Source organism: Mustelus asterias, chromosome 17, assembly GCF_964213995.1.
Source record: "Mustelus asterias chromosome 17, sMusAst1.hap1.1, whole genome shotgun sequence".
Lineage (NCBI taxonomy): Eukaryota > Metazoa > Chordata > Chondrichthyes > Carcharhiniformes > Triakidae > Mustelus > Mustelus asterias.
Window position 1 is genome coordinate 46535080 of NC_135817.1, and position 26383 is coordinate 46561462.

Genomic DNA, 26383 nt, shown 5'->3' on the forward strand with positions numbered 1-26383 from the left:
AGAAGGAGTTTAAAAGCGCTTATGAGAAAGAGAGGGTTTTAATGAGATCAGTTGGCTCTTGGTGTGACAAGCATCTGGGGGGGGGGGGGGAGGTTAATGAGTGTGGTCTGTCCAACCACAATTAGCCTATTAGTTTATATGGACTTTACACTTATAATGAATATTGTGAGTATAAGATAGATTTTGAACTTATGTTAACTTTACGAATTTGGATATATATCTGTAAAGTATTTTTGGGGTGAAGGAATAGTGTAATATAGTTATCATAGAATCATAGAACTCCTACACTGCAGTAGGAGGCCATTCAGCCCATCGAGTCTGCAATGACCATAATCTCACCCAGGCCCTATCCCCGTAGCCTCACGTATTTACCCTGCTAATCCCCCTGATACTATGGGACAATTTAGCATGGCCAATTAACCTAACCCGCACATCTTTGGACTGTGGGAGGAAACCGGAGCACCTAGACGAAACCCATGCAGACACGGGAAGAATGTGCAAACTCCAGACAGACAGTGACCCGAGGCCGGAATTGAACCCAGGTCCCTGGCACTGTGAGTCAGCAGTGCTAACCACTGTGCCACCGTGCTGCCTTTATTAATTATTTATTTTATTCTTTGGTTTAAAATTCATTAGCAGACTCCTGTGACTGTGTCCCTCCATGCTTCTAAATAAAAATAAAAGTTAGCACCTGTGAAGTCAGGTTCCAGCCTGGGATCTGACTTATCCAATAGTAACATCAACTCATATCATTACTCTGCGAATGAAGCACTTTGTGGGCCATTTGCGAGAAGCCTCCCACACATACTGCTCCTTTTCCCTCCACTGGCTTCTGAGTCTAGACAGAGTATTTTCTCTTATCAAGACAGATTATCAGAGTTCCCATTCAGTTGTCCAGATAAGCTGACCTCCAGCTCTGCTCACCCAATGACTCTCCTCCCAAGCATTTCTTCAGCTGCACATTGAGCCTGTGGACTCAGTGCTGTGCCTTCGCATGAGGATGGGCGCATGAGCTTCCAAAACATTTCCAGAACCTTTTAACTCTCCTCCTGTAACACACACCCTCTCCAGTATCGCTATTGCCCCCTCCCCCTGTTGTGATCTTCAACCTCCGATTTGTGACACTTCAATACCCCCCCCCCATTACCCTCCTGCCCCCTCACTGTCCCCTGCTTTCCCATGGCCCCTCCACTGCTCCCCAGTGCCTCCTCCCACATGCTGATGAAGGGCCATCCAGACTTGAAATGTTGGCTCTATTCTCTCTCCACAGATGCTGTCAGAGCTGCTGAGATCTTCCAGCATTTTCTGTTTTTATCCTTACTTTTATGTTCCTCTCATAATAAAGGATAGCATTAGCCTTCTCGTGCTGCACCTGCATACTATCTTTTTGTGACTCATGCAGTAGAACACCTAGATCCTTCTGCACCTCAGCATTCTGCAGTTGTTCTCCATTTAAGTAATATTCTGCTTTTTTATTCTTCCTGCCAAAGTGAACAACTTCATATTTTCCCACATTATACTCCATCTGCCAGATTTCTGCCCCCTCATTTAACCTATCTATATCCAGCTGCAACTTCATAACTGATGTGAGGTTGTTGATATGCAGCCTTCTGTCTTGATACAGACTTTGTTCCCTTCAATTAGCCAGATCAGGTTTCAGAGTTTTAAATCAACTGTCTTTTACTAGCTACAACAAGGACGCTAGTACGCCAGCTCGTGGCAAGCCAGGGATAGATACATGGGCAGCACAGTGGCACAATGGTTAGCACTGCTGCCTCAAAGGGTCAAGGACCTGGGTTTGATTTCTGGTTTGGGTCACTGTTTGTGCAGAGTTTGCACATTCTCCCCATGTCTGCATGGGTTTCCTCCGGGTACTCTAATTTCCTCCCACAGTCTGAAAGACGTGCTGGTTAGGTGCATTGAGCATGCTAAATTCTCCCTCAGTGTGCCCAAACAGGTGCTGGAGTGTGGCGACTAGGGGATTTTCACAGTAACTTCATTACTGTGTTAATGCAAACCTACTTGTGACTAATAAATAAATAAACTTTAAACAGATATACTTCCAGATTGGAATACAAGTAATTAACATATACCAATCAGAAGTGTGCATTTGTAAAGGAGTTAGCTATGTCCACCCACAACTATTGATGAGGGCTACATCATGCATAAGATCCAAATGTCAAAAACCAATCACAGCCTCTGCACGTCTGCTTAATCATAATATCCAATCAGCGCCAAGATTTGAATATGCTAGCTAATCTAATTTATCATCATTACAAGTTCTCCTTAACATCCCAGTTTGTGTTCATGTTTATAAATATCAATTACCTCTTCCATGTCCAGATGTCTAGTTTAATGAATTCCCTCCGAAGTTGAGGGCAGGATTTTCCAGCCGCACTCACCCTGAAACCGGAAATTCCTGATTGAGGTCAACGGATCTTTCCATGGTCCGCTCCGATTGCCGTTGTGGGTGGAATGGGAAAATTCACCCCAGAGTCTTTGTTAGATAAACAAATCTATATTCTGGGATTGCCTTCCTTATAACTAGGTCTTGACGCTTAACTGGGTCTGCTTTAATCAAGGCCTGTGATTTTCTCGTAGCTTTACCTGTGAGACTGAGATACAACTTGCAGCTTATGTGATTTTTAAACTTGTGTGATTATTAACCCTTTCAACAATAGTACCGCTTCCCTAGTGATAGCAATTTCACCAAGTTCCTCTCTTCCCTCGCCTTCTCGATTTACAGCAATTACTGGAATGTTTCTTGTATCCTCTATAGTGAAGACAGAAGTAAAATATATGTTCATTTCATCTGCCATTTCCTTATTATCTACTATTAACTCCCCATTCTCACTCTCTAGTCTAGAGCAGTGGTTCCCAACCGATGTGCCACAGCGCACTAGTGTGCCATGAGGACACTCCAAGTGTGCCATGTAAAATGATTCAAAATGGTTTGAAATTCATGTAATTAAACTAAAACTAACTTTTGTCTTTAGCTCTGTGATTGGCATCTCCAAGACCCAATAAATCTCAGGCATGTGGGAAAGAGCCATACGTGCATAGTTTAGATTTTTTATGTTGTTCAGGCCCATACCCGTGACCAACAGGACTTGGAGCTGAAGACAAAGCCACATACACCCACACAAAAAGTGAAGACTCAAGAAAGGCACAAAAGTACTGGGAGAAGTGAGCGAGACAGAGAGGTAAAAAGTGGCATATGCTATTCTGAAAATCACAATATTGAAACCATGCCAATAACTTGTATCTATAGTTATGTTTAGCTGATGCCGAGATATGAGGTTAACATTATGCTGAGCCTTCTGTCCTGCACTTCAACTTTCTCATCTTTCTTCTTTAATTACGTTACCACTTTTCTCTCATACTTCATTTTTCTATCTGAGGTGATAATATTCAAAATGTTAGTACAAAAACAAAATATTACAGATGCTGGAAATCTGACATAAGAAGAAAAATGCTGGAAAACCTCAGGTGACGAAGTAGCATCTGTGGAGAGAAACAGTCAACATTCATATTGATGACCATTTCAAAATATTAATCTTGTGTGAACCGGATAAATTATTTGTGAGCTGTGTTTTAAAGGAACTCAAGGTTCCCTTTATACAGTTTACATTTATATTGTATTGTTTACATTTTCGCAAGTCAACGGCCCAGGTTTTGCGATAGCCAGAACTGAAGCTATCAGTGCTTGGAATTATTATGGTGGAAATCAGGGCTGCGATTCTCCCATCGCGACCCACAACTTTTCTGGCGGGTTGAGATGGGAGATGCACGTCACCGGCCTTGTACCGGGATTTGCGCATGTGCCGGGAACGCATACTTCCCAGAGCCAGCGAACAGTCACTGGTCAGACCACACTGGAAATCGGCGGGAAGGCAGGTAAGTAATTTGAATCTTTTTAAAATGTATTTTAAATATGTTTAGCAAGTCATTGTCGGGAACTTTCAGGTCCCGATCAAATCTCCCACCCCATTCCGGCGGGGTTCAGACTAGCTCCCCACATTTGGGGAACTAGTGGGAGACCCCACCGGAATGAAGGGGGGCAATCAGGGCCCCCTAGGGGTTCGGGCAGCGGGGAGGTGGTGTCCTCTGGGCATGGGCACCCCTGGCACTGCCCAAGGAGCAAAGTGTCCATGCCCAGAGGACACCTTGATACTGTCCACCAGGCATCAGGCAGTGCCAAGAGGGTGGGGCCTATTGTGGGTGGGGCCTAGGGGCAATCGTGGGAATGGGGGGTCCCACTGCCACTCTGCAGACAGGATCGGTCTGGGATGGATCACCAATTGGGGTGGGCTAGGGGGGGTGCTCTGCCACGGGGGCCTGCCTCCCCAGGGGGGTCTGACTCCGGGCAGTGGTTAGCAGGGGGGGGGTCTGCGGCGTAAGGGGTTGAGGGGGATCGCCACTGCTGTGGAGTGGGGGTGGGCTGGGCATCAGGGCACTCCGTGACAGGGGGGAGGGGGTCAGGGCTGGCCCGGGAATTGCTGTGGGGGCCGCGATTGGGCTGTGGGGGGGAGGGGGGCTGGAGGGGCAGCACTGCGGGGGTCCTGGGCTGGCCAGCGATTGAGCTGGCCAGCAACCGGGGAGTCTGACAGATCGGGACCACTGCGCATGCGCAGAGTTCCAGAACTGTCAGATTCCGGCGCAAATAGGACCCACCCAACCTGGGTTTTTGATTATACTCATGACTGGGACCTCTGCAGTGCTCAGAGTGGGAGATTCAGGTGAGAAGCTGAACTGACAAAACAGTCGGGATTTAGAACAGTTCTCCCGCCAATTCAGCACTTTTGGGAGAATCGCGGCCCAGATTTCTGGCATCCACATGTGCACAGCAAAACATGGAAACCCGCGTTTCTCAATTCGTTCCAGATTTTCTGCCCGCATCACTGTTCTCCCTGAAGGTGAACGCAGGCTGAAAATCGTTCCAAAAATTATTTTGCTAGACGGTATTTCAGTGAAAATAGTTGTGCCTCGAAATGTTTTTATCCTATAGAGGTGTGCCGTGACACATAGAAAGGTTGGGAACCACTGGTCTGGAGGACCAACATTCACTTTACTCTTTTCCTGTTTAAATCCATAAGTGTTTTAAACATGCTATCCCTCTGGTCTCTGCTATTGTCACTTCTTAATCAAATAATTGATTATCGTAAAATATAAGACCCTAGTCTCCACATGGCGCAGTCCCTGTCAATAATGGGTGAGATTGGACTTGGTTCAGTCTCTCTCTCCATAGCGAGCTCTCTAAAACTCCACCTAGTGGAATAATGCTCAATGTGGCTCTCGAACAACCTCCTCCTCTGTCTGCAGCAGATCAGCGACGAAACAGCACCAGAGGAAATGGATGCTTTCAGCTTTTTTCGCGATTATTGAACGCATCTTCCCCTTCCCTTCCTTCTCCCAGCGGAGGCGTTGAGGATGAGACCCCCGGGCGGGATCTTCGTGTCTGTCTTTCTCTTCGCTGCTGAGCTGGTGGCAGCCCTGTATCTGAGCAGCACTTACAGCTCAGCCGGGGACAGGATCTGGCAAGGGCTCACCCTGGTCTTCGTGCTGGTGCCATCAATCCTGGTGCAGTTCACTCTAACCTTCGTGCACCGGGATGTGAGCAAGGATAGACCCCTGGTCCTGTTCCTGCATCTGTTACAGCTGGGACCATTCGTCAGGTATGGACGGGGAGCTTGCAGACTCTGCTGCTGTGACTGGGAGAGGGATGGATGAGGAATCTCCCGGGGATGTTTGGTGAAATACACTGCTGGATACTGACTGTGGATCTGTTTTACCCGGGAGCACACCTTCTCGGTCTCAGTGGCGAACAGAGTGGGGGACATGGCTGAATGTTAAGATAGGATGGCTTGTGGATATATATATATATATATATCAAAGCTGTGCTCACCCCAAGACCACTTTAACCCACAATGTTATCCATTCGATTTTATCTTTAAAATGAGGAGATAAAGGGTTCTGCGTTGATAGGTCGTAATCCCCAAAGGTATTTCATTTAGACTGGGTTCACTTAATAACTGACCACTCCCATTGCCGATTTCTTCTGGTTCTGTGAGATAACATCATGGATTTAAACAACAGAGCAGACATGTAAACACTACAGGTGTAAGATCTGTTTATATCGGAGGAAATGTTTGTGTAAAGAGGGGGGACCATCATTGTCCTGTTTCTATACACAACAAGATGTATATCAATCATTTGGTGAATTGAGCATAGCTGTGGCAGAGGGAGGTGAATATTGTGTAGGTACATGCGCACACGGAGGGCTGTTTCAGCTTGTAGGACCATTTATCAACTCTGCAGCAAAAAATATTTTGATTTTCAAACACTGTTCAACTAGAGGGACGAGAGTCTGGGCGTGTGCTCATTTATATGCATCAGTGTTCGCAGCGAACCATGTTAGGAAGAAAATCACCTGCGGGTAAAGGTATTTTAACAGGAAATTCACCAACTAGCCCTGGATAAAATACTGTGCATCCTCCATCATCACTGCAACCCGACCCGATTAGCCGGATACTGTAAGCTGCCCATTTCGGACAGAATGTGGAGTCTGCACAGTGATCAGGTTCCAAACCACTTTTAACCTTTACAGCCCGACACACAAAACATCTCCCCCTCCCCCCGCCCTTTGCAATCGCCCACCCTGAATGGTGGCCCTAGAATTCAGCATCAGTTCCCACCCTCCCATATTGCCAGGGATATATAGCTCTGCCCTACCCAGGAATCACCCACCATGGAGCTTCAGCAGCAAGGCCATTGTCCTTGTACAGGAATTAGCGACGAGACGTGTGATCCAAATTGTATCACAAGGAAAACGGCCCATTGTCTATCTGAATCTGTTTAGGAAAACGCGCACTCGCCACTATTAAACAATGGGCATTTCTGGAAAGGGCCACGGAAGGTGTGGGGTGGGGTTTGCCTGCCGGAATTAAACAGCAGGGCAAAATGGTGAAATTTCATGTGATGATCCTTGAAATGTTTCTGATCGAGCAGCATTCAGTGCGTCTGTGACAATGTCAAACTGCAAAGCCGTGCGTGCTGTGCCGGCAGCCATGGTTGTATGTTTACTCAGGCGTGTCTAATCATTCAGCAGCTCCTTTCAGCCTGTGGTTTCTATCTGACTGAGCTGCCCGTGCTGGAATGGATGTTCATGCTCCTGATTCAACTTTTATCAGGTTCCATGCCGCAGCAATACAGCGTGGTTGTAGATAAAGCCCAGCAGATACTGCCAGCTACGTTTACCTTGCTGGCCAAGTGGAACCCCCTTATCCCGGCTAAATAATGTATTTTAAAGGATCGTTCACCAATTGAAATATTCATTAACTGCTAAATAATAATACACAGTAAGAAGTCTCACAACACCAGGTTAAAGTCCAACAGGTTTATTTGGTAGCAAATACCAAATATACCAAATATTGGTATTTGCTACCAAATAAACCTGTTGGACTTTAACCTGGTGTTATGAGACTTCTTACTGTGTTCACCCCAGTCCAACGCCGGCATCTCCAAATAATAATACAGCCATGATGTGGGGTTGCCGGCGTTGGACTGGGATGGGCACAGTAAGTAGTCTCACAACACCAGGTTAAAGTGCAACAGGTTTATTTGGTAGCACGGTAAACCTGTTGGACTTTAACTTGGTGTTGTGAGACTCATTACTAATAATACAGCAGATAAATTAATTTGATTGCAATATCTAATAATATATTAAGTATTGCATATAGTTTCGATTACCGATGCTGTCAAAGTCATACCTTGTTGAGAATCCTTCTTTTGTACCTATACGGCCTCAATTTTTTAAATATTAATTCGAAGGATGTGGGCTTCACTGGCGAGACGAGTATTCACTGCTCATCTCTAATTGCCCTTCAGAAGGTGATGGTGAGCTGCCGTTTTGAACCACTGCGGTCCCTGAGGTGGAGGTACTCCCGCAGTGCTGTTAGGGAGGGATTCCAGGATTTTGACCCAGGGACAGTGAAGGAACATCGATATTATACATCGATATTGAATGGCATCAAGATAGATAAGTCGCCGGGTCCGGATGGGATGTACCCCAGGTTACTGTGGGAGACGAGGGAAGAGATTGCAGAGCCTCGGGTGATGATCTTTGCGTCGTCGATGGAGACGGGAGAGGTGCCGGAGGATTGGAGGATTGCGGATGTGGTTCCTATTTTCAAGAAGGGGAATAGGGATAGCCCAGGAAATTACCGACCGGTGAGTCTAACCTCAGTGGTTGGTAAGCTGATGGAGAAGATCCTGAGGGACAAGATATATGAGCATTTAGAGAGGTTTAGTATGCTCAAGAATACTCAGCATGGTTTTGTCAAAGGCAGATCGTGCCTTACGAGCCTGGTGGAGTTCTTCGAAAATGTGACTAAACACATTGACAAAGGGAAAGCGGTAGATGTGGTTTATATGGATTTTAGCAAGGCGTTCGATAAGGTCCCCCATGCAAGGCTTCTAGAAAAAGTGAGAGAGCATGGGATCCAAGGTGCTGCTGCCCTGTGGATCCAGAACTGGCTTGCCCAAAGGAGGCAGAGAGTGTGTATAGATGGGACTTTTTCTAAATGGAGGTCGGTCACCAGTGGTGTGCCCCAGGGATCTGTTCTGGGACCCTTGCTGTTTGTCATTTTCATAAATGACCTGGATGAGGAAGTGGAGGGATGGGTTGGTAAGTTTGCCGACGACACGAAGGTTGGTGGGGTTGTGGATAGTCTGGAGGGATGTCAGAAGTTACAGAGGGACATGGATAGAATGCAAGACTGGGCGGAGAAGTGGCAGATGAACTTCAACCCAGATAAATGCGTAGTGGTCCATTTTGGCAAGTCAAATGGGATGAAGGAATACAATATAAAGGGAAAGACTCTTAGTACTGTAGAGGATCAGAAGGACCTTGGGGTCCGGGTCCATAGGACTCTAAAATCGGCCCCGCAGGTGGAGGAGGTGATTAAGAAGGCGTATGGTGTGCTGGCCTTTATCAATCGAGGGATTGAGTTTAGGAGTCCGGGGATAATGATGCAGCTATATAAGACCCTCGTCAGACCCCACTTGGAGTACTGTGCTCAGTTCTGGTCACCTCATTACAGGAAGGATGTGGAAAAGATTGAAAGAGTGCAGAGGCGATTTACAAGGATGTTGCCTGGATTGAGTGGCATGCCTTATGAGGATAGGCTGAGGGAGCTCGGTCTTTTCTCCTTGGAGAGACGTAGGATGAGAGGAGACCTAATAGAGGTGTATAAGATGTTGAGAGGCATAGATCGGGTGGACTCTTAGAAGCTTTTTCCCAGGGTGGAAATGGCTGCTACGAGAGGACACAGGTTTAAGGTGCTGGGGGGTAGGTACAGGGGAAATGTTAGGGGGAAGTTTTTCACACAGAGGGTGGTAGGCGAGTGGAATCGGTTGCCGTCAGTGGTGGTGGAGGCGAACTCAATAGGGTCTTTTAAGAGACTCCTGGATGAGTACATGGGACTTAATAGGATGGAGGGTTATAGGTAGGCCTAAAAGGTAGGGATATGTTTGGCACAACTTGTGGGGCCGAAGGGCCTGTTTTGTGCTGTAGTTTTTCTATGTTTCTATTATATTTTCAAGTCAGGATGGTGAGTGGCTTGGAAGGAAACTTCCAGGTGGTGGTGTTCCCAGGCACCAACGGCCTTGTCCTTCTAGATGATAGCGGGTTGTGGGTTTGGAGGATCCTTGGTGAGTTCCTGCAGTACATCATGTAGATGGTACACACTGCTGCCACTGTGCACTGAGGGTGGAAGGAGTGCCAATCAAGCGGGCTACTTTGTCCTGGATGGTGTCGAGCTTCTTGACTGTTGTTGAAACTGCACTCACCCATGCAAGTGGACAGTATTCTATCATACTCCTGCCTTGTGCCTTGTAGATTGTGGACAGACTTTGGGGAGTCAGGAGGTCAGTTACAGGATTTCTAGCCTCTGACCTGCTTTTGTAGCCACAGTATTTATATGGCTAATCCGGTTGAGTTTCTGGTCAATGGTAACCCCAGGATGTTGATAGTGGGGGATTCAGTGACGGTAATGCTATTGAAGATAATGGGCGAGAGTTAGGTTTCTCCTGTTCGCGAAGGCGATTGCCTGGCCCTTGTGTGGTGCAAATATTACTTGCCACATGTCAGCCCAAGCCTGGATTTTGTCCAGGTCTTGCTGCATTTGGAGATGGACTGCTTCCGTATCTGAAGAGTTGCAAATGGTGCTGAATATTGTGCAATCATCAGTGAACATCCCCACTTCTGACTTTTATGATGGAAGGAAGGTCATTGATGAAGCAGCTGAAGATGAGGAACTCCTGCAGTGATGTCGTGGAGTTGAGATGACTGACCTCTAACAATCACAACCATCTTCCTTTGTGCTAGGTATGATTCCAACCAGCGGAGAATTTTCCCACTGATTCCCATTTACTCCAGTTTTGCCAGGGCTCCTTGATGCCACACTCAGTCAAATGCAGCCTTGATGTCAAGGGCAGACACTCTCATCTCACCTCTGGAGTTCAATTCTTGTGTCCATGTTTGAACCAAGGCTGTAATGAGGTCAGGAGCTGAGTGACCCTGGCGAAATCCAAACTGAGCATCAGTGAGCAGGTATTTGCTAAGCAAGTGCCACTTGCTAGCACTGTTGATGACACCTTCCATCACTTTACTGATGATCAAGTGTAGACTGTTGGGGCAACTGGATTGGATATGTCCTGCTTTTTGTGAACTGAAATACATGGACAATTTTCCACAGTGCCGGGTAGATGCCAGTGTTGTAGCTGTGCTGGAACAGCTTAGCCAGGGGCGTGGCAAGTTCTGGAGCACAAGTCTTCCGTACTATTGCCGGAATATTGTTAGAGCCCATAGCCTTTGCAATGTCATTTGCCTTCAGCCATTTCTTGATACCATGTGGAGTGAATCGAATTGGCTGAAGACTGGCATCTGTGATGCTGGGCCTTCCGGAGATGGACCATTCACTTAGCACTTCGGGCGGAAGATTGTTGCAAATGCTTCAACCTTATCTTTTGCATTGATGTGCTGGGCCTCTCCATCATTGAGGCTGGGGATATTTATGGAGCCTCCTCCTCCAGTGAATTATTTAATTGTCCACCACCATTCATGGCTGGATGTGGCAGGACTGCAAAGCTTAGAGCTTAGATCAGGTGGTTGTGGGATTGTTTAGCTCAATCACTTGCTGTTTCTGCTGTTTGGCACACAAGTAGTGCTGTTTTGTAGATTCACCATTGGCACCTCATTTTTAGGTATGCCTGGTGCTGCTCCTGGCACACTCTCCTGCATTCTCCATTCAAGAGAAATGGAGAGGGTGGCCTACAATTAACATTCTCTTGAAGCATTTATTTGTCAACATTGAAAGATGTGGGGCAGTGCAGGATAAAGAAAGTGTAGTAGCACAATCTATTGGCAACAAGACCTCACCATTATCAATCATGAGTGTGTGCTCGCAGGTTTGAATGTGAGGTTAACTCCACAAGATGACTTTCTTGTGGCAAATGGGGGAATGTTTCTGTGGAAAACTAGGACAGTGAGGACCGAGTAAGCAATTAATGTTGGAATATGTGAATAGTGCATGTGAAAACATTGTGTAATCATATGTTATTTTGACAAACCTGATAGCCAAAGTTTTAACATTAACCTGCATTGGTAAGAGTAGTTAAATTGTATTACAGTATAAAAGCAATAGTTTGCAAGGTATAATTGAGAGTTGTATTACCTTGTTTATACCATAAGTACTAGTTGCAGCAAGAGGTTCCTGCACCCTCTGGCTGGACCCCTGGCTCATCCTCTGAGTGTCTCTCAAATCCCCTAAATTCTCTCTGAATTTTGCCTGTTCCAACCCTCTTCTTATCACCCTTTCTATAATTCAAAAGCAGAGTTTTACCAGACCAATCATTGACTTACATCCTTTATCTTATTGCTCAATTATAGATTGACCCAAGGTCCTTGTCTGCTCAGGGTTTGACCTTCAGACCCCCTTACATCACCTGCTCTGACCACCTGGGCTGTGATTAGTGCAGTTATGGCAACACAAAGGGACATGCTCTTATGCTTGAGATATGTGGTGCTCTTGATGGTCTAATGATTCCAGATAGAGGTTCTTCCTCATCTCATCCTGAACCAAGGCAACAATCCTCCCAGTATTCTTTATCACCTTCCAATTAGGAGATGGTGGTAAAGTTATTGGACTAGCAGTTCAAGGCCCAGGTTATTGCTCTGGTGATATGAGCTCAAATCTCACTATGGTAGCTGGTGGAAATTATTTTTTTATTCATTCGTGGGACATGGGCGTCAGTTGGCTGGTCAGCATTTATTGCCCATCCCTAGTTGTCCTTGAGAAGGTGGTGGTGAGCTGCCTTCTTGAATCGCTGCAGTCCATGTTCTGTGGGTTGACCCATAATGCCATTAGAGAGGGAATTCCAGGATTTTGACCCAGCGACTGCAAAGGAACGGCGATATATTTCCAAATCAGGATGGTGAGTGGCTTGGAGGCGAACTTGCAGGTGGTGGTGTTCCCATTTATCTGCTGCCCTTGTCCTTCCAGATGGAAGTGGTCATGGGTTTGGAAGGTGCTGTCTAAGGATCTTTGGTGAATTGCTGCAGTGCTTCTTGTGGATAGTACACACTGCTGCTATTGAGCATCGGTGGTGGAGGGATTGAATGTTTGTAGATGCAGTGTCAATCAAGTAGGCTGCTTTGTCCTGGATGGTGTCAAGCTTCTTGAGTGTTGTTGGAGCTGCACCCATCCAGGCAAGTGGTGAATATTCCATCACACTCCTGACTTGTGCCTTGTAGATGGTGGATAGGCTCTGGGGAGTCAGAAGGTGAGTTACTCGCTACAGTATTCCTAGCCTCTGACCTGCTCTTGTTTATGTGGTGAGTCCAGTTGAGTTTCTGGTCAATGGTAACCCCAAGGATGTTGACAGTGGGGGATTCATGATGGTAATACCATTGAATGTTAAGGGGCGGTGGTTAGAGTGTCTCTTATTGGTGATGGTCATTGCCTGGCATTTGTGTGGCACGAATGTTATTTATCACTTGTCAGCCCAAGCCTGGATATTGCCCATGCATTTGAACATGGACTGCTTCAGTATCTGAGGAGTCGTGAACGGTGCTGAACATTGTGCAATCATCGGCAAACATCCCCACTTCTGACCTTATGATAGAGGGAAGATCATTGATGAAGCAGCTGAAGATGGTTGGGCCTAGGACACTACTCTGAGGGACTCCTGCAGAGATGCCGTGGAGCTGAAATGACTGACCCTCCACAACCACAACCATCTCCCTATGTACAAGGTATGACTCCAACCAGCAGAGAATTTGCCTCCTGATACACATTGATTCCAGTTTCACTAGGACTCCTTAATGCCACATTCAGTCAATGCAGCCATGATGTCAAGGGCTGTCACTCTCACCTCACCTCTGGAATTCAGCTCTTTCATCCATGTTTGAACCAAAGCTGTAATGAGGTCAGGAACTGAGTGACCCTGGCGAAACCCAAACTGGGCGTCACTGAGCAGGTTATTGCTCAGCAGGTGCTGCTTGATAGCACTGTCGATGACCCCTTCTATCACTCAATCGATGATCGAGAGTAGACTGATTGGGCGGTAATTGGCCGGGTTAGATTTGTCCTGCTTTTTGTGTTCAGGACATACCTGGGCAATTTTCCACATTGTTGGGTAGATACCAGTGTTGTAACAGTACTGGAAGTGCTTGGCTAGGGGAGCAGCAAGTCTTCAGTACTATTGCCGGAATGTTATCTGCCTTTGCAGAATCCAGTGCCTCCAACCGTTTCTTGATATCAAGTTTAATATCAAATTCAGTTAATAAATGTGGAAATATAACATTATTCATGACCACCATTAATAAGAACCATAAGAAATAGGAGCAGGAGTAGGCCATCTAGCCCCTCAAGCCTGCTCCGCCATTCAATAAGATCATGGCTGATCTGATAGTGGGTTCAGTTCCACTTACCCGCCCGCTCCCCATAACCCTTAATTCCTTAATGGTTAAAAATCTATCTATCTGTGACTTAAACACATTTAACAAGGTAGACTCAACTGCTTCATTGGGCAAAGATTCACTACCCTCTTGGAAAAGAAGTTCCTCCTCAACTCTGTTCTAAATTGACTCCCCCATATTTTGAGGCGATGCCCCATAGTTCTTGTTTCCATTGTAAGTGGAAATAACCTCGCTGCTTCTACCCTGTCTAGCCCCTTCATTATCTTATATGTCTCTATAAGATCTCCCCTCAACCTTCTAAACTCCAGTGAGTACAGGCCCAGTCTACTTAATGTCTCCTCATAAGCTAACCCCCTCATCTCCGGGATCACTCTGGTGAACCTTCTCTGTACCCTCTCCAAAGCTAATATATCCTTTCTTAAATAAGGGGACCAAAATTGTACACAGTACTCGAGGTGCGGCCTCACCAGTACCCTGTACAGTTGCAGCATGACCTCCCTGCTTTTATACTTCATCCCTCTCGCGATAAAGGCCAACATTCCATTTGCCTTCTTGATTACCTGCTGCACCTGCAAACTGAGTTTTTGTGATTCATGCACAAGGACCCCTGTGTCTCTCTGCACAGTAGCATGTTGTAATTTTTCACCGTTTAAATAATAGTCCATTTTACTATTATTTCTTCCAAAATGGATAACCTCACACTTACCAACGTTATACTCCATCTGCCAGATCCTTGCCCACTCACTTAGCCTATCCAAATCTCTCTGCAGACTCTCTGTGTCCTCCACGCAATTTGCTTTCCCACTCATCTTTGTGTCATCCGCAAACTTTGTTACCCTACACTCGGTCCCCTCCTCCAGATCATCTATGTATATGGTAAATAGTTGAGGCCCCAGCACCGATCCCTGCGGCACGCCACTAGTCACTGATTGCCAACCAGAAAAGCACCCATTTATTCCGACTCTCTGCTTTCTGTTAGTTAGCCAATCCTCAATCCATGCTAACACTTTACCCCCAACTCCGTGTACCTTTATCTTATGCAGTAACCTTTTGTGAGGCACCTTATCGAATGCCTTCTGGAAATTTAAATGCACCACATCCACCGGTTCCCCTCTGTCAACCGCACTCATTATATCCTCAAAAAATTCCAGTAAATTAGTCAAACATGACTATCCCTTCATGAATCCATGCTGCGTCTGCTTGATTGAACCATTCTTTTCCAGGTGTCCTGCTATTTCTTCCTTAATAATAGATTCCAGCATTTTCCCAACTACGGATGTTAAGCTAGCCGGCCTGTAGTTCCTGCCTTTTGTCTACCTCCTTTTTTAAACAGTGGCGTTACATTAGCTGTTTCCCAATCAGCTGGCACCTCCCCAAAGTCCAGTGAATTTTGATAAATTACAACTAATGCATTTGCTATTTCTTCTGCCGTTTCTTTTAGTACCCTGGGATGCATTCCATCCGGACCAGGGGACTTATCTACCTTTAGTCCCATTAGCCTACCCAGCACTACCTCTTTAGTAATAGTGATCATTTTAAGGTCCTCACCCCCTACAGTCCCATGACCGTCAATTATTGGTAAGCTATTTGTGTCCTCCACTGTGAAGACCGACACAAAAAACTTGTTTAAGGCGTCGGCCATTTCCTTGTTTCCTATTATTAAATCCCCCTTCTCATCTTCTAAGGGACCAACATTTACTTTAGCCACTCTTTTCCATTTTATATATTTGTAAAAACTTTTACTATCAGTTTTTATATTTTGTGCTAGTTTACTTTCATAATCTATCTTTCCTTTCTTTATTGCTTCCTTAGTAGTTCTTTGTTTTTTAAAGCCTTCCCAATCTTCTAGTTCCCCACTAATTTTGGCCACTCTGTATGCATTGGTTTTTAATTTGATACTCTCCTTTATTTCCTTAGTTATCCATGGCTGGTTATCCCTTTTCTTACATTCCTTCTTTTTCACTGGAATATATTTTTGCTGAGCACTGAGAAAAATCTCTTTAAAAATCCTCCACTGTTCCTCAACTGTCCCACCAATTAGTCTGTGTTCCCAGTCTACATTAGCCAACTCTGCCCTCATCCTATTGTAATCCCCCTTGTTCAAGCAGAGGACACTGGTTTGGGACCCTACTTTCTCACCCTCCATCTGTATTAGAAATTCAACCATATTGTGATCACTCATTCCAAGAGGATCCCTCACAAGGAGATCATTAATTTTACCTGTCTCATTACACAGGACCAGATCCAAGATAGCTTGCTCCCTCGTAGGTTCTGTAACATACTGTTCAAGGAAACCATCGTGACAGCATTCTAAGAACTCTTCCTCAAGTCCACCGTGTCACAGGTGGTCTAGTTTGGACCAGGGAGCGGCACGGGCTTGGAGGGCCGAAGGACTTGTTCCTGTGCTGTATTGTTCTTTGTTCTTTGTGTCTGACTTGAGTTGACCAATTAATATGGAGATTAAAATCCCCCATGATTATTGCTGTTCCATTTTTACATGCATCTGTTATTTGTTTGTTTATAGCCCGCCCCACCTCGAAGTTATTATTTGGGGGCCTATAGACTATGCCCACCAGTGACTTTTTCCCCTTACTATTCCTGATCTCCACCCACATTGATTCCACATTTTTCTCCTTAGAGCCTATACCGTCTCTCACTACCGCCCTGATGTTATCCTTAATTAACAGAGCTGCCCCACCTCCTTTTCCTTCCTGTCTATCCTTCCGAATTGTCTGATACCCCTGGATATTTAGTTCCCAGTCCTGGTCACCCTGCAACCACGTTTCTGTAATGGCCACTAGATCATACCCATTACTGAGGCTATCGTCAATTGTTGTAAAACCCCATCTGGTTCACTCATTTGCTTTATCGAAGGAAATCTGCCATCCTTACCCAGTCTGGATTCTAGACTTACAGTAATGTGGTTGACTCTTAGCTGCCCTCTGAAATGGCTGAGCAAGCCACTCATCTCAAGGGTAATTAGAAATGAGCAACAAATACTGGCCTTGCTAGTGATTCCCACATCCCATAAAAGGCGACACGGTAGCACAGTGGTTAGCACTGCTGCTTCACAGCTCCAGGCACCTGGGTTCGATTCCCGGCTTGGGTCACTGTCTGTGTAGAATTTGCACATTCTCCTCGTGTCTGCGTGGGTTTCCTCTGGGTGCTCCGGTTTCCTCCCACAGTCCAAAGATGTGCATGTTAGGTTGATTGGCCATGCTAAAATTGCCCCTTAGTGTCCTGAGATGCGTAGGTTAGAGGGATTAGTGGGTAAAATATGGAGGGGTATGGGGGTAGGGCCTGGGTGGGATTGTGGTCGGTGCAGACCTGATGGGCCGAATGGCCTCTTTCTGTGCTGTAGGGTTTCTATGATTCTATGAATACAGAGAAAAAAAATTCTACCAGATACATGTTCTAATTAAGAATTTATCCAAATAACCAATTGGTGAATACATAGCAGCACTCAATTTATTTCTGAAAATTTTGACCACAGAGTGAAATTATTGAAATAAATCATGATGGATAAACTAAAATATTGATAACTGTTGGGAAATTAGCTTGTGAGAATTAGATCTAAGCGATAAGGAGGTCTTGTGGAGAGGTTTGAATAGCATCCCAGCTCTGAGCCAGAAACTCTGGGTTCAAGTCCCATTCCAGAACTTGATGGCCAAGGAAGATGTGACCAAACAGGTTGAGTAACAACTTGCAAATCCTTTTAATACATCGATGGAAGGCAGTGAGAGTGAGAGAGACCCCTGGTCAGACAGAAGCTGCAGGAAACAAAGGCAAACCACTGCAGTACCTTAAGATAAAAGCAAAATGCTGCAAATGCTGGAATCTGAAACAAAAACAGAAAATGCTGGAAAATCTCAGCCGGTCCGACAGCATCTGTGGGGAGAGAATAGAGCCAACGTTTCAAGTCTAGATGACTCTCTGTCAGAGCACAGGACTGCAAGACCATCTGACGAAGAGTCATCTAGACTTGAAACATTGGCTCTATTCCCTTCCCACAGATGCTGTCAGACCTGCTGAGATTTTCCAGCATTTTCTGTTTTTGTCACTGCAGTACCTTGTCAAGCCTAACCACGGACCAATACATGGAAGTCCATGGTCACCAATGCCCTCTTACAGCATGGTACCTGAAAAGTGAGAGAGAGCTAAGTGATCTGGTACAAAAAGCAGGCACTAATAGTCAAGTCATTCTTCGTTCAAAACCAATCAATCAATTTATGTTATGTAAAATTGCAGATTGAATAATATCAAATTAAATTAATGTTTAGTGGTAAATACAGACAGTGGGCTTCGCATGAGAAATTGCATGAAGATTTATTAATAGAAAACAAATGTGTACACAAGTTCATTTCCAATAATGTTTCTATTTTCAAATTGTTTTCGGGCTCTTTATAATCCAAGATTGCATGATCTAAAGCAATACTTATAAATGGGATCCATGATGTAAAGGTGACGGTGTTGGACTGGGATGGGCACAGTAGGAAGTCTCACAACACCAGGTTAAAGTCCAATAGGTTTATTTGGAATCACGAGCTGTTGGAGCGCTGCTCCTTCCTCAGGTGAGTGATTCAGCTGATGAAGGAGCAGTGCTGTGAACGCTCATGATTTCAAATAAACCTGTTGGACTTTAACCTGGTGTTGTGAGACTTCTTACTATAAATGGGATGTAATTGCATGACCTTATTTTCCATTATGAACTTCACCAGAAGAAAGCTTGGCCAGAGAATTGGGGCTATAACCATGCCGATTTATCCTCAAGCCATGAGAATTAGCCCTATACTTCCCACAATGCCATATTCACATAGGCCATTTAATTTAAAAAGTTAAACTCACACATTTCTGCAGCTGCTACACAGACATCAACTAAGAGAAGTAGAGTAAAATGGTTTTAAAAAATCAATTTTAATGTAGCAGGAATGTGCAGGGAGGCACCAATCATGTTCATGAGGCAGTGGTCATGCTGTTTCCTATAAAATAAATGTGTTATGGAGTACTTGGGGTAGTCTTCGGGAGCAGCACGCACAAAATGAAAAATGGATAAGGCATGACACTGGTAAGTGCTGGTAACACTGCTGCATCGCCAGCAGTGTGGCAGGAATAAGAAGGCTTGTGACGCTCCACTGGAGAAACCACCCTTTGATAAACAACTATTTAATCAGCAAAGAAATGAGTTCATCATCAGAACCCTGTATTAGAGTGATTATTTAGCAGCTGAGGCTTGCAATGGTTACTTCCTGCCAGCCACAGTATTAATTAGAACAGGAATACAAAAGCAAAATACTGCAGATTCTGGAAATCTGAAATAAAACAATAGGCTGGAAGCATCTTTTGTTTTATCCATTTGTGGGACATGGGTGTCACTGCTGGCCAGCATTTATTACCCATATCTACTTGCCTGAGGACAGTTGAGAGTCAACCACGCTGCTGTGGCTCTGGAGTTACATGTAGGCCAGACCAGGTAAGGAAGGCAGATTTCCTTCCCTAAAGGACATTAGTGAACTAAATGGGTTTCTCCAACAATCGATAATGGTTTCAATGATCATCAGTAGATTCTTAAATTCCAGATATTTTTTAATTGAATTCAAATTCCACCATATGCCTCGGCAGGTTTCAAACCCGGGTCCCCAGAACATTAGCTGAGTTTCTGGACTAATAGTCTAGCAATAATACCACTAGGCCATCGCCTCCCCTCCGAGTAGCGAAATAGAGTTAATGTTTCAGTTTGGAATGACCTTTTATCAAAAACATTTCTGATGAAAGGTCATCTCAACCCAAAACGTTGGCTGGGATTTTCCCGAAGATCCTGCTCGTTACCTCTGTTTCTCTCTGCAGGTGCTACCTGACCTGCTGAGTATTCTTTGTTTATATTGATTAGAGCATATTCTGCACCTCAGAAGTGATACACTAACAAAAACTTAACAATACCTCTTTCATGTTTAATATCTTTAGGTGTCTTGAAGCATTGTGCATTTACCTAAATGTTGGGAGAATTGAAGAACCTTATGTCAGCATCACCAGAAAGAGGCAGATGCGAAAACATGGTTATTCTGAAGAAATTGAGAAAGAAGTGGGTCAAGCAGAAGGCAAAATGTTCACCCACAGAGCTGCTTTTAACAGGACTTCAGTGATCCAGGCTTTCATAGGCTCTGCACCACAACTTACCCTCCAGCTGTATGTCAGTGTAAAAGAACAGTTTGTAACACCAGGTAGAGGTATGTATTGTCATATTGGAATTGCACGTTTACCTAAAGTTACTTAACCAAACAGAACATCTTTGGGATCTGGGCTTGAATTAATCCATACTAATTGGATGAAGGTCTATTATTAGAGTGCCATTATATTCAGGCATCAGCATTGCTTCTGTTGAACCTGCTGTTAATTTTTTCTTTAAAATTTTTATTATAACATTAGAATCGTGGTAAAAGAATTACCCCGGTCATCAGTGATAGCAACATCAATGTTTTCAAAAAAACCAATACAGTTCTTGTATTATTTATTTGACTGGACTAATCGAACAAAAATGAATTACTTTTGCAAAAGGACAAAAACAGATGCAAAATGGATGCAGTACCAATGAGACTAACCTGTCTGAAAGTCTGGATTGAGCCTGTAATTTTGTTCCTAATTGCTGATGACCATAATTTGAATTTGCCTGAAGGTTCTAAACCCAAGCCTGCAGATTTCCCAAATAAGTGCCGTTTGTGAAGTAGTACATGTGGGCTCCTCGCACTTGCTTGCACTGAAGGTGTGGAGTGCTGCGGCCAGCACACAGCAGGATAGCTCAGGGGTCAAGGGAGAGGGCAAACAGGGTCTTGGTTCGAAGTCCTGCTGGGGAATGTCCAGGAGAAGAGGGATGCCCTGTGCCCACAGAGGGAAAGGACACCCCTCCCCCCCACTCCCATCTTCTTGTTCCTCTCCACTGCAGCAGCCGGTGCTCCTCTGCTGGCATCATGTCCTCCTCACATCCCTTGTCCAGCCCAAGGGGTACCCCTGTCAAGATGTCCAGGACCAAGCACTGCCTTTCTCCTGGTGACGCCTAGAATGTGCCCAATAGGGTGGTGTAGCACAGCACTTATTGTTTTTAGGTGAGAATTTCCAGAAAACATGGTGCTTGAGTGTTGGCAAAGCCTGATGTTTCAGAGATTTGCTACAAAGCTTCAGCAGCAATGAAAATGAAACGGCGAGTGTCCCATTAAGTAGCACGTCAAATACACATCAACATTTTGTTTACTTCAATGCAGCTGGCCACCGTTAGGAGAGTGTTAAGTTGAAGTGCTAGCCATCCAGATACCGTGCTGACTCTTTACTGAGTGCTCGCCATCATGTTAAGTGACAGTGAACTGTTTAACCAGCCTCCAAGTGGTCATTCCAGGCTCCAACCACTTTAACAAGTTATCTTGCGCTCATCTGCTATCACAGCTTAAGCTGCATCCTGGTTACCCTCAAAGGTTCTATAGCATCAACCTGAGTTAAATCTGTTTCTCTCTCCACAGATGCTGTCAGACTTGCTGAGCATTTCAGTATTTTCTGATTTTATTTCAGATTTCCAGCATCTGCAGTATTTTGCATTTGCACTATTTATTTGCATTTGTTATTCATTGTCCCAGGCTTTTTGTTACTATTTGGTAACAGTTACATATTACTTTTGTTAAAATGTCATCCTAATTATACCTCTTACTTCAGCTTGTTCCCTTGCTGATAACCCACACCCCAATAATAGGCTGAGAAATTCATTTGCATATGCCAGTTTCTCAGTTCAAGTTGCCTTACCAAAACTGCTTCTAATTCTCTCTTTCAGACCTTTTAACCTTTTTTATTTGGTCTAATGAGAACTGTCCCAGATTCTTTATTCATTAGTCAAGCATTCCTGGCAGAATCTTAGTGAATCTTCTCCCCCCTCCCAGCATGGCCTTGACTCCTGACGGAAAAGTATGGTCCCCAAATTGGACAGACTTTCAAGCAGTAGTCTAATCAATAATTTCAATAGGGCTTGGAATGAACTATTTGCTTCTGTATTCGATACATCTATATACAGACTTTACAATCTGGAATGCTGCAATTTTGCAGCTTCGGTCAACTTTTCTTTCAAACTTTTGAGATGTATCTGAATCCAACCCCCCCCCCCCCCCCCCCCCCACCCCCCTCCCAGTCCTTCTGTTACTTTTTATATTTAAGTATTTATTACCATTTAGCGCATCTTTCCTAACTTTATTCTTCACTTAATAATGTATCACCTCACATTTTTCTGCATTAACTTTGATCTGATATCAATGTACTCCCTCTATTAGTTGTTCTTCTGGTCTGTGTCCTGCTGAAGCCGCAAGCAGCCCTCTTCACATGCCCTATTTTGTGCTGCCTGTCAATTTTGAGCACTCCCAAAGTCCAGGATAAATATAAGAACATAAGAACATAAGAAATAGGAGCAGGAGTAGGCCATCTAGCCCCTCGAGCCTGCCCCGCCATTCAATAAGATCATGGCTGATCTGACGTGGATCAGTACCACTTACCCGCCTGATCCCCATAACCCTTAATTCCCTTACCGATCAGGAATCCATCCATCCGCGCTTTAAACATATTCAGCGAGGTAGCCTCCACCACCTCAGTGGGCAGAGAATTCCAGAGATTCACCACCCTCTGGGAGAAGAAGTTCCTCCTCAACTCTGTCTTAAACCGACCCCCCTTTATTTTGAGGCTGTGTCCTCTAGTTTTAACTTCCTTACTAAGTGGAAAGAATCTCTCCGCCTCCACCCTATCCAGCCCCCGCATTATCTTATAAGTCTCCATAAGATCCCCCCTCATCCTTCTAAACTCCAACGAGCACAAACCCAATCTCCTCAGCCTCTCCTCATAATCCAAACCCCTCATCTCCGGTATAAACCTGGTGAACCTTCTCTGCACTCCCTCCAATGCCAATATATCCTTCCTCATATAAGGGGACCAATACTGCACACAGTATTCCAGCTGCGGCCTCACCAATGCCCTGTACAGGTGCATCAAGACATCCCTGCTTTTATATTCTATCCCCCTCGCAATATAGGCCAACATCCCATTTGCCTTCTTGATCACCCCTGAAGGATGCCACAGTTTACATATACAAATAGTCCAAACAAAATCCATTAACCGTTCATTTCTATTTTCTGAACTTTAAATCCATTTTTAATCCACGTTGCCACAAGTTTTTGTAATGGGTGGCATGGTAGCGCAGTGGTTAACACTGCTGCCTCACAGTGCCAGGGATCCAAGTTTGATTCCCGGCTTGGGTCACTGTCTGTATGGAGTTTGCATGTTCCCCCTAGTGTTTGTGTGGGTTTACTCCGGGTGCTCCGTTTCCTCCCACATTCTGAAAGATGTGCTAGTTAGGTGCATTGACCCGAACAGGTGCCAGACAGTGGCGACTAGGGGAATTTCACAATAACTTCATTGCAGTGTTAATGTAAGCCTTACTTGTGACTAATAAATAAACTTTACTTTTAAAATACCTATGAGTGGATCTCCATAGCGATTTTCCTAATTGTCCATCATAGCTTCCAAAGAAGGAAATCTTAGAAAAACAACATAAATGAATGTTTCCTCACATTTATACTATTTTGCCATTCAGTGCCACTGTTCACTTGGTTAGCAAGTTCTGTGACTGGGCTATATTTTAATGCAACTGGAATGCAAATGAATGCATTTATAGGATTACTGATTTTCAGGACAAAAAAACAACTACAAGCTCTGTTTCATTTTCAGGAGTACTAATGGTGATTTCTCTGCTTACCATTGTATATGGAGCCTTGCGGTGCAATATCCTTGCTATCAAAATCAAGTATGATGAATATGAGGTGCATGTGAAGCCTGCGGCCTACATCTGCATATTTCTATGGCGAAGCTTTGAGATTGCCACCAGAGTTGTTGTTTTGGTCCTTTTCAGCTCTGTGTTGCAGATATGGATCCTTCCTGTGGTTCTCTTGAACTTTTTTACATTTTTCTTCTATCCATGGATATTATTCTGGAACAGCAAATCACCTTTCCCTGAGAACATAGAAAAAACATTTACGAGGGTAGGTACAACAATAGTATTGTGTTGCCTCACATTTCTTTACGCTGGTGTTAATATGTTCTGCTGGTCGGCAGTTCAACTCAAGCTAAGCGATCCTGATTTAATTAATAAATCCCAGAATTGGTACAGACTAGCTGTGTATTATATGTTAAGATTCATTGAAAATGCTCTTCTTATTCTCTTGTGGTATATTTACAAAACTGATGTGTATACCTATGTGTGTGCTCCTTTGTTGGTGATGCAGTTGTTGATAGGGTATTGTATCGCAATCTTTTTTATGCTTGTGTTTTACCAGTTCTGCCACCCATGTAAGAAGCTCTTCAGCTCCAGTATTTCAGAAGGATTATTAGCTTGCATTCGTTTCGTTTGTTTTATACCCTATTGTCGCAAATCTTCTGAGCCCGTAGAAAAAGCTGTCTTGGAACCAAGCAGTGCCAATGACCATGAACAGGGAACTGAACCCACTAGTAAATCTCAAAATTAGAAGGACCCTTCAATGTGCAATTGTCAATGCACAGAACCTTTTTTGTGTGCATCCATTTAGTTTGGATTCCAGTTCTTTCTCTACATTATAAACTCAACTTCAGAAATTTGGAGCTTATAATTCCAATTCTAGTTGTAGTTGTGTTGCAATGATTGAGGTTCCATCTGCTGTTAAGTTGAGTGAGACTTGACAGTAATCTTAATGAACACAGGTTCACAACATGAAGCCTCACCTGCCCGGATGACATAGGAAATTACAGGTGCACTTCACGTGATGATTTTTATTCCATTAGCATTAATGAATGGAAATTAATCAGCAATGGAACTTTAGTTTGCCAATAAGCACCCCCAGTGGCAGAAGGTTACTCTATTAACAATCCTAAATTAATCCATAGAAGCGCTACAGTGCAGAAGGAGGCCATTCAGCCCGTCGGGCCTGCACCAATTCTTCGAAAGGGCATCTTATCCAGGTCCACCCTCACCTTATCTCCGTAACCCCGAGCATTTACCATGGCTAATCCACCTGAACTACACATCTTGGGACACTAAGGGGCAATTTAGCATGGAATTCCATCTAACTTGCACATCTTTGGACTATGGGAGGAAACCGGAGCACCCGGAGGAAGCCCATGCAGACACGGGGAGAACATACAAACTCCACACGGACAATCAAACCCGGGTCCCTGGCGCTGTGGGGCAGCATTGTGCCACTTCCAGTTGCTACCATCAGTTCATTAGCTTCTTTTTGTTTCGATCCTTGCATGTGCATAATTGAAATAGAACTACAGATGAACGGCAAACAAAATAGAAAGAAAAAAATCACTTCTCTGCACTTAGAGAGAGACAATGGTGTACTAGTATTGTCACTAGACCAGTAATCCAGCAACCCAGTGTAATGCCCTGGGGACCTGCTATTAATTTCAGTGAGACTTGATAGAAACCCACCATGGCAGATGGTGAAATTTGAATCCAATAAATATCTGGAATTAAAGGTCTAACAATGACGCTGAAACCATTGTTGATTGTTGTAAGAACCCATCTGCTTCATTAATACCCTTTAGGGAGGGAAATCAGCCATCCTTAACTGCCCTTCCAAATGACCTAGAAGCCATTCAGTCCAAGGGTTATTAGGGATGAGCAATAATTGCTGGCCCAGTCAGCGGCCCATGCCCCATGTAAGAATTTTAAAAAGTCAATTTTGAGAAACTAGAGCAAATGCAAATTCTCCCAATTTGTAATGTGATCAACTTACAAAATGCAGATTTCATGGTTTCTTTGAATGGAAAATTCATTCACTTTGAAACTATTTGTGATAATAGCAATGTTAGTACATTCATATGATAATCCTCTTTCTACTGTCTGAACAGAAGCCTCATTTTAAGTGGTTAGAATGGCCAGCATAGGAATATCATATAAATATAGTATTGTACATCATTTCTAAACTGTCGTTCTCTAGCTGAATGTCCTGCAAAAGTTGCTGCTTGAGTTTTGGTGCAAAAATAATCCAACATAATTTGGAAATTGTATTGTGACTACATATGAATATGATCAATATCATATTTTTGTAATTTGAATGTCAGAATTCAAATTCTAGTCAAATTAACACTTTGTATCCACAAATACACCATTTGAAAATAACCAGTGACATAATCTTGAAAGCTTTATGTTTTCCTCAAAATTAACTTTCAGGCAGTTAAATGCCATTTGTTTAACAATGCTTAGAATGTAACCTCATCAATTTATCCAAGGTTCACTGTGGAATACTGGCCTATTTTCATTTCTATTCTTCTACATAGATTTTTAAACCAATTTTTTTTTCTCCCATCCTAATTTTCCCAACTCCCCTTTCCGGGGTGTGGTTCCAC

General features: G+C 44.2%; 1 protein-coding gene across 1 annotated transcript; it reads left to right on the plus strand.

The window, feature by feature from the left end:
* Positions 1-5430: 5430 nt before the first annotated feature.
* Positions 5431-24519, plus strand: LOC144506061 (endoplasmic reticulum membrane adapter protein XK-like). Its single transcript, XM_078231878.1, has 3 exons — positions 5431-5675; positions 19943-20205; positions 23726-24519. Exons 1-3 carry the CDS (start codon positions 5431-5433, stop codon positions 24517-24519), a joined length of 1302 nt encoding a protein of 433 aa, XP_078088004.1.
* The last annotated feature ends 1864 nt before the right edge of the window (positions 24520-26383 follow it).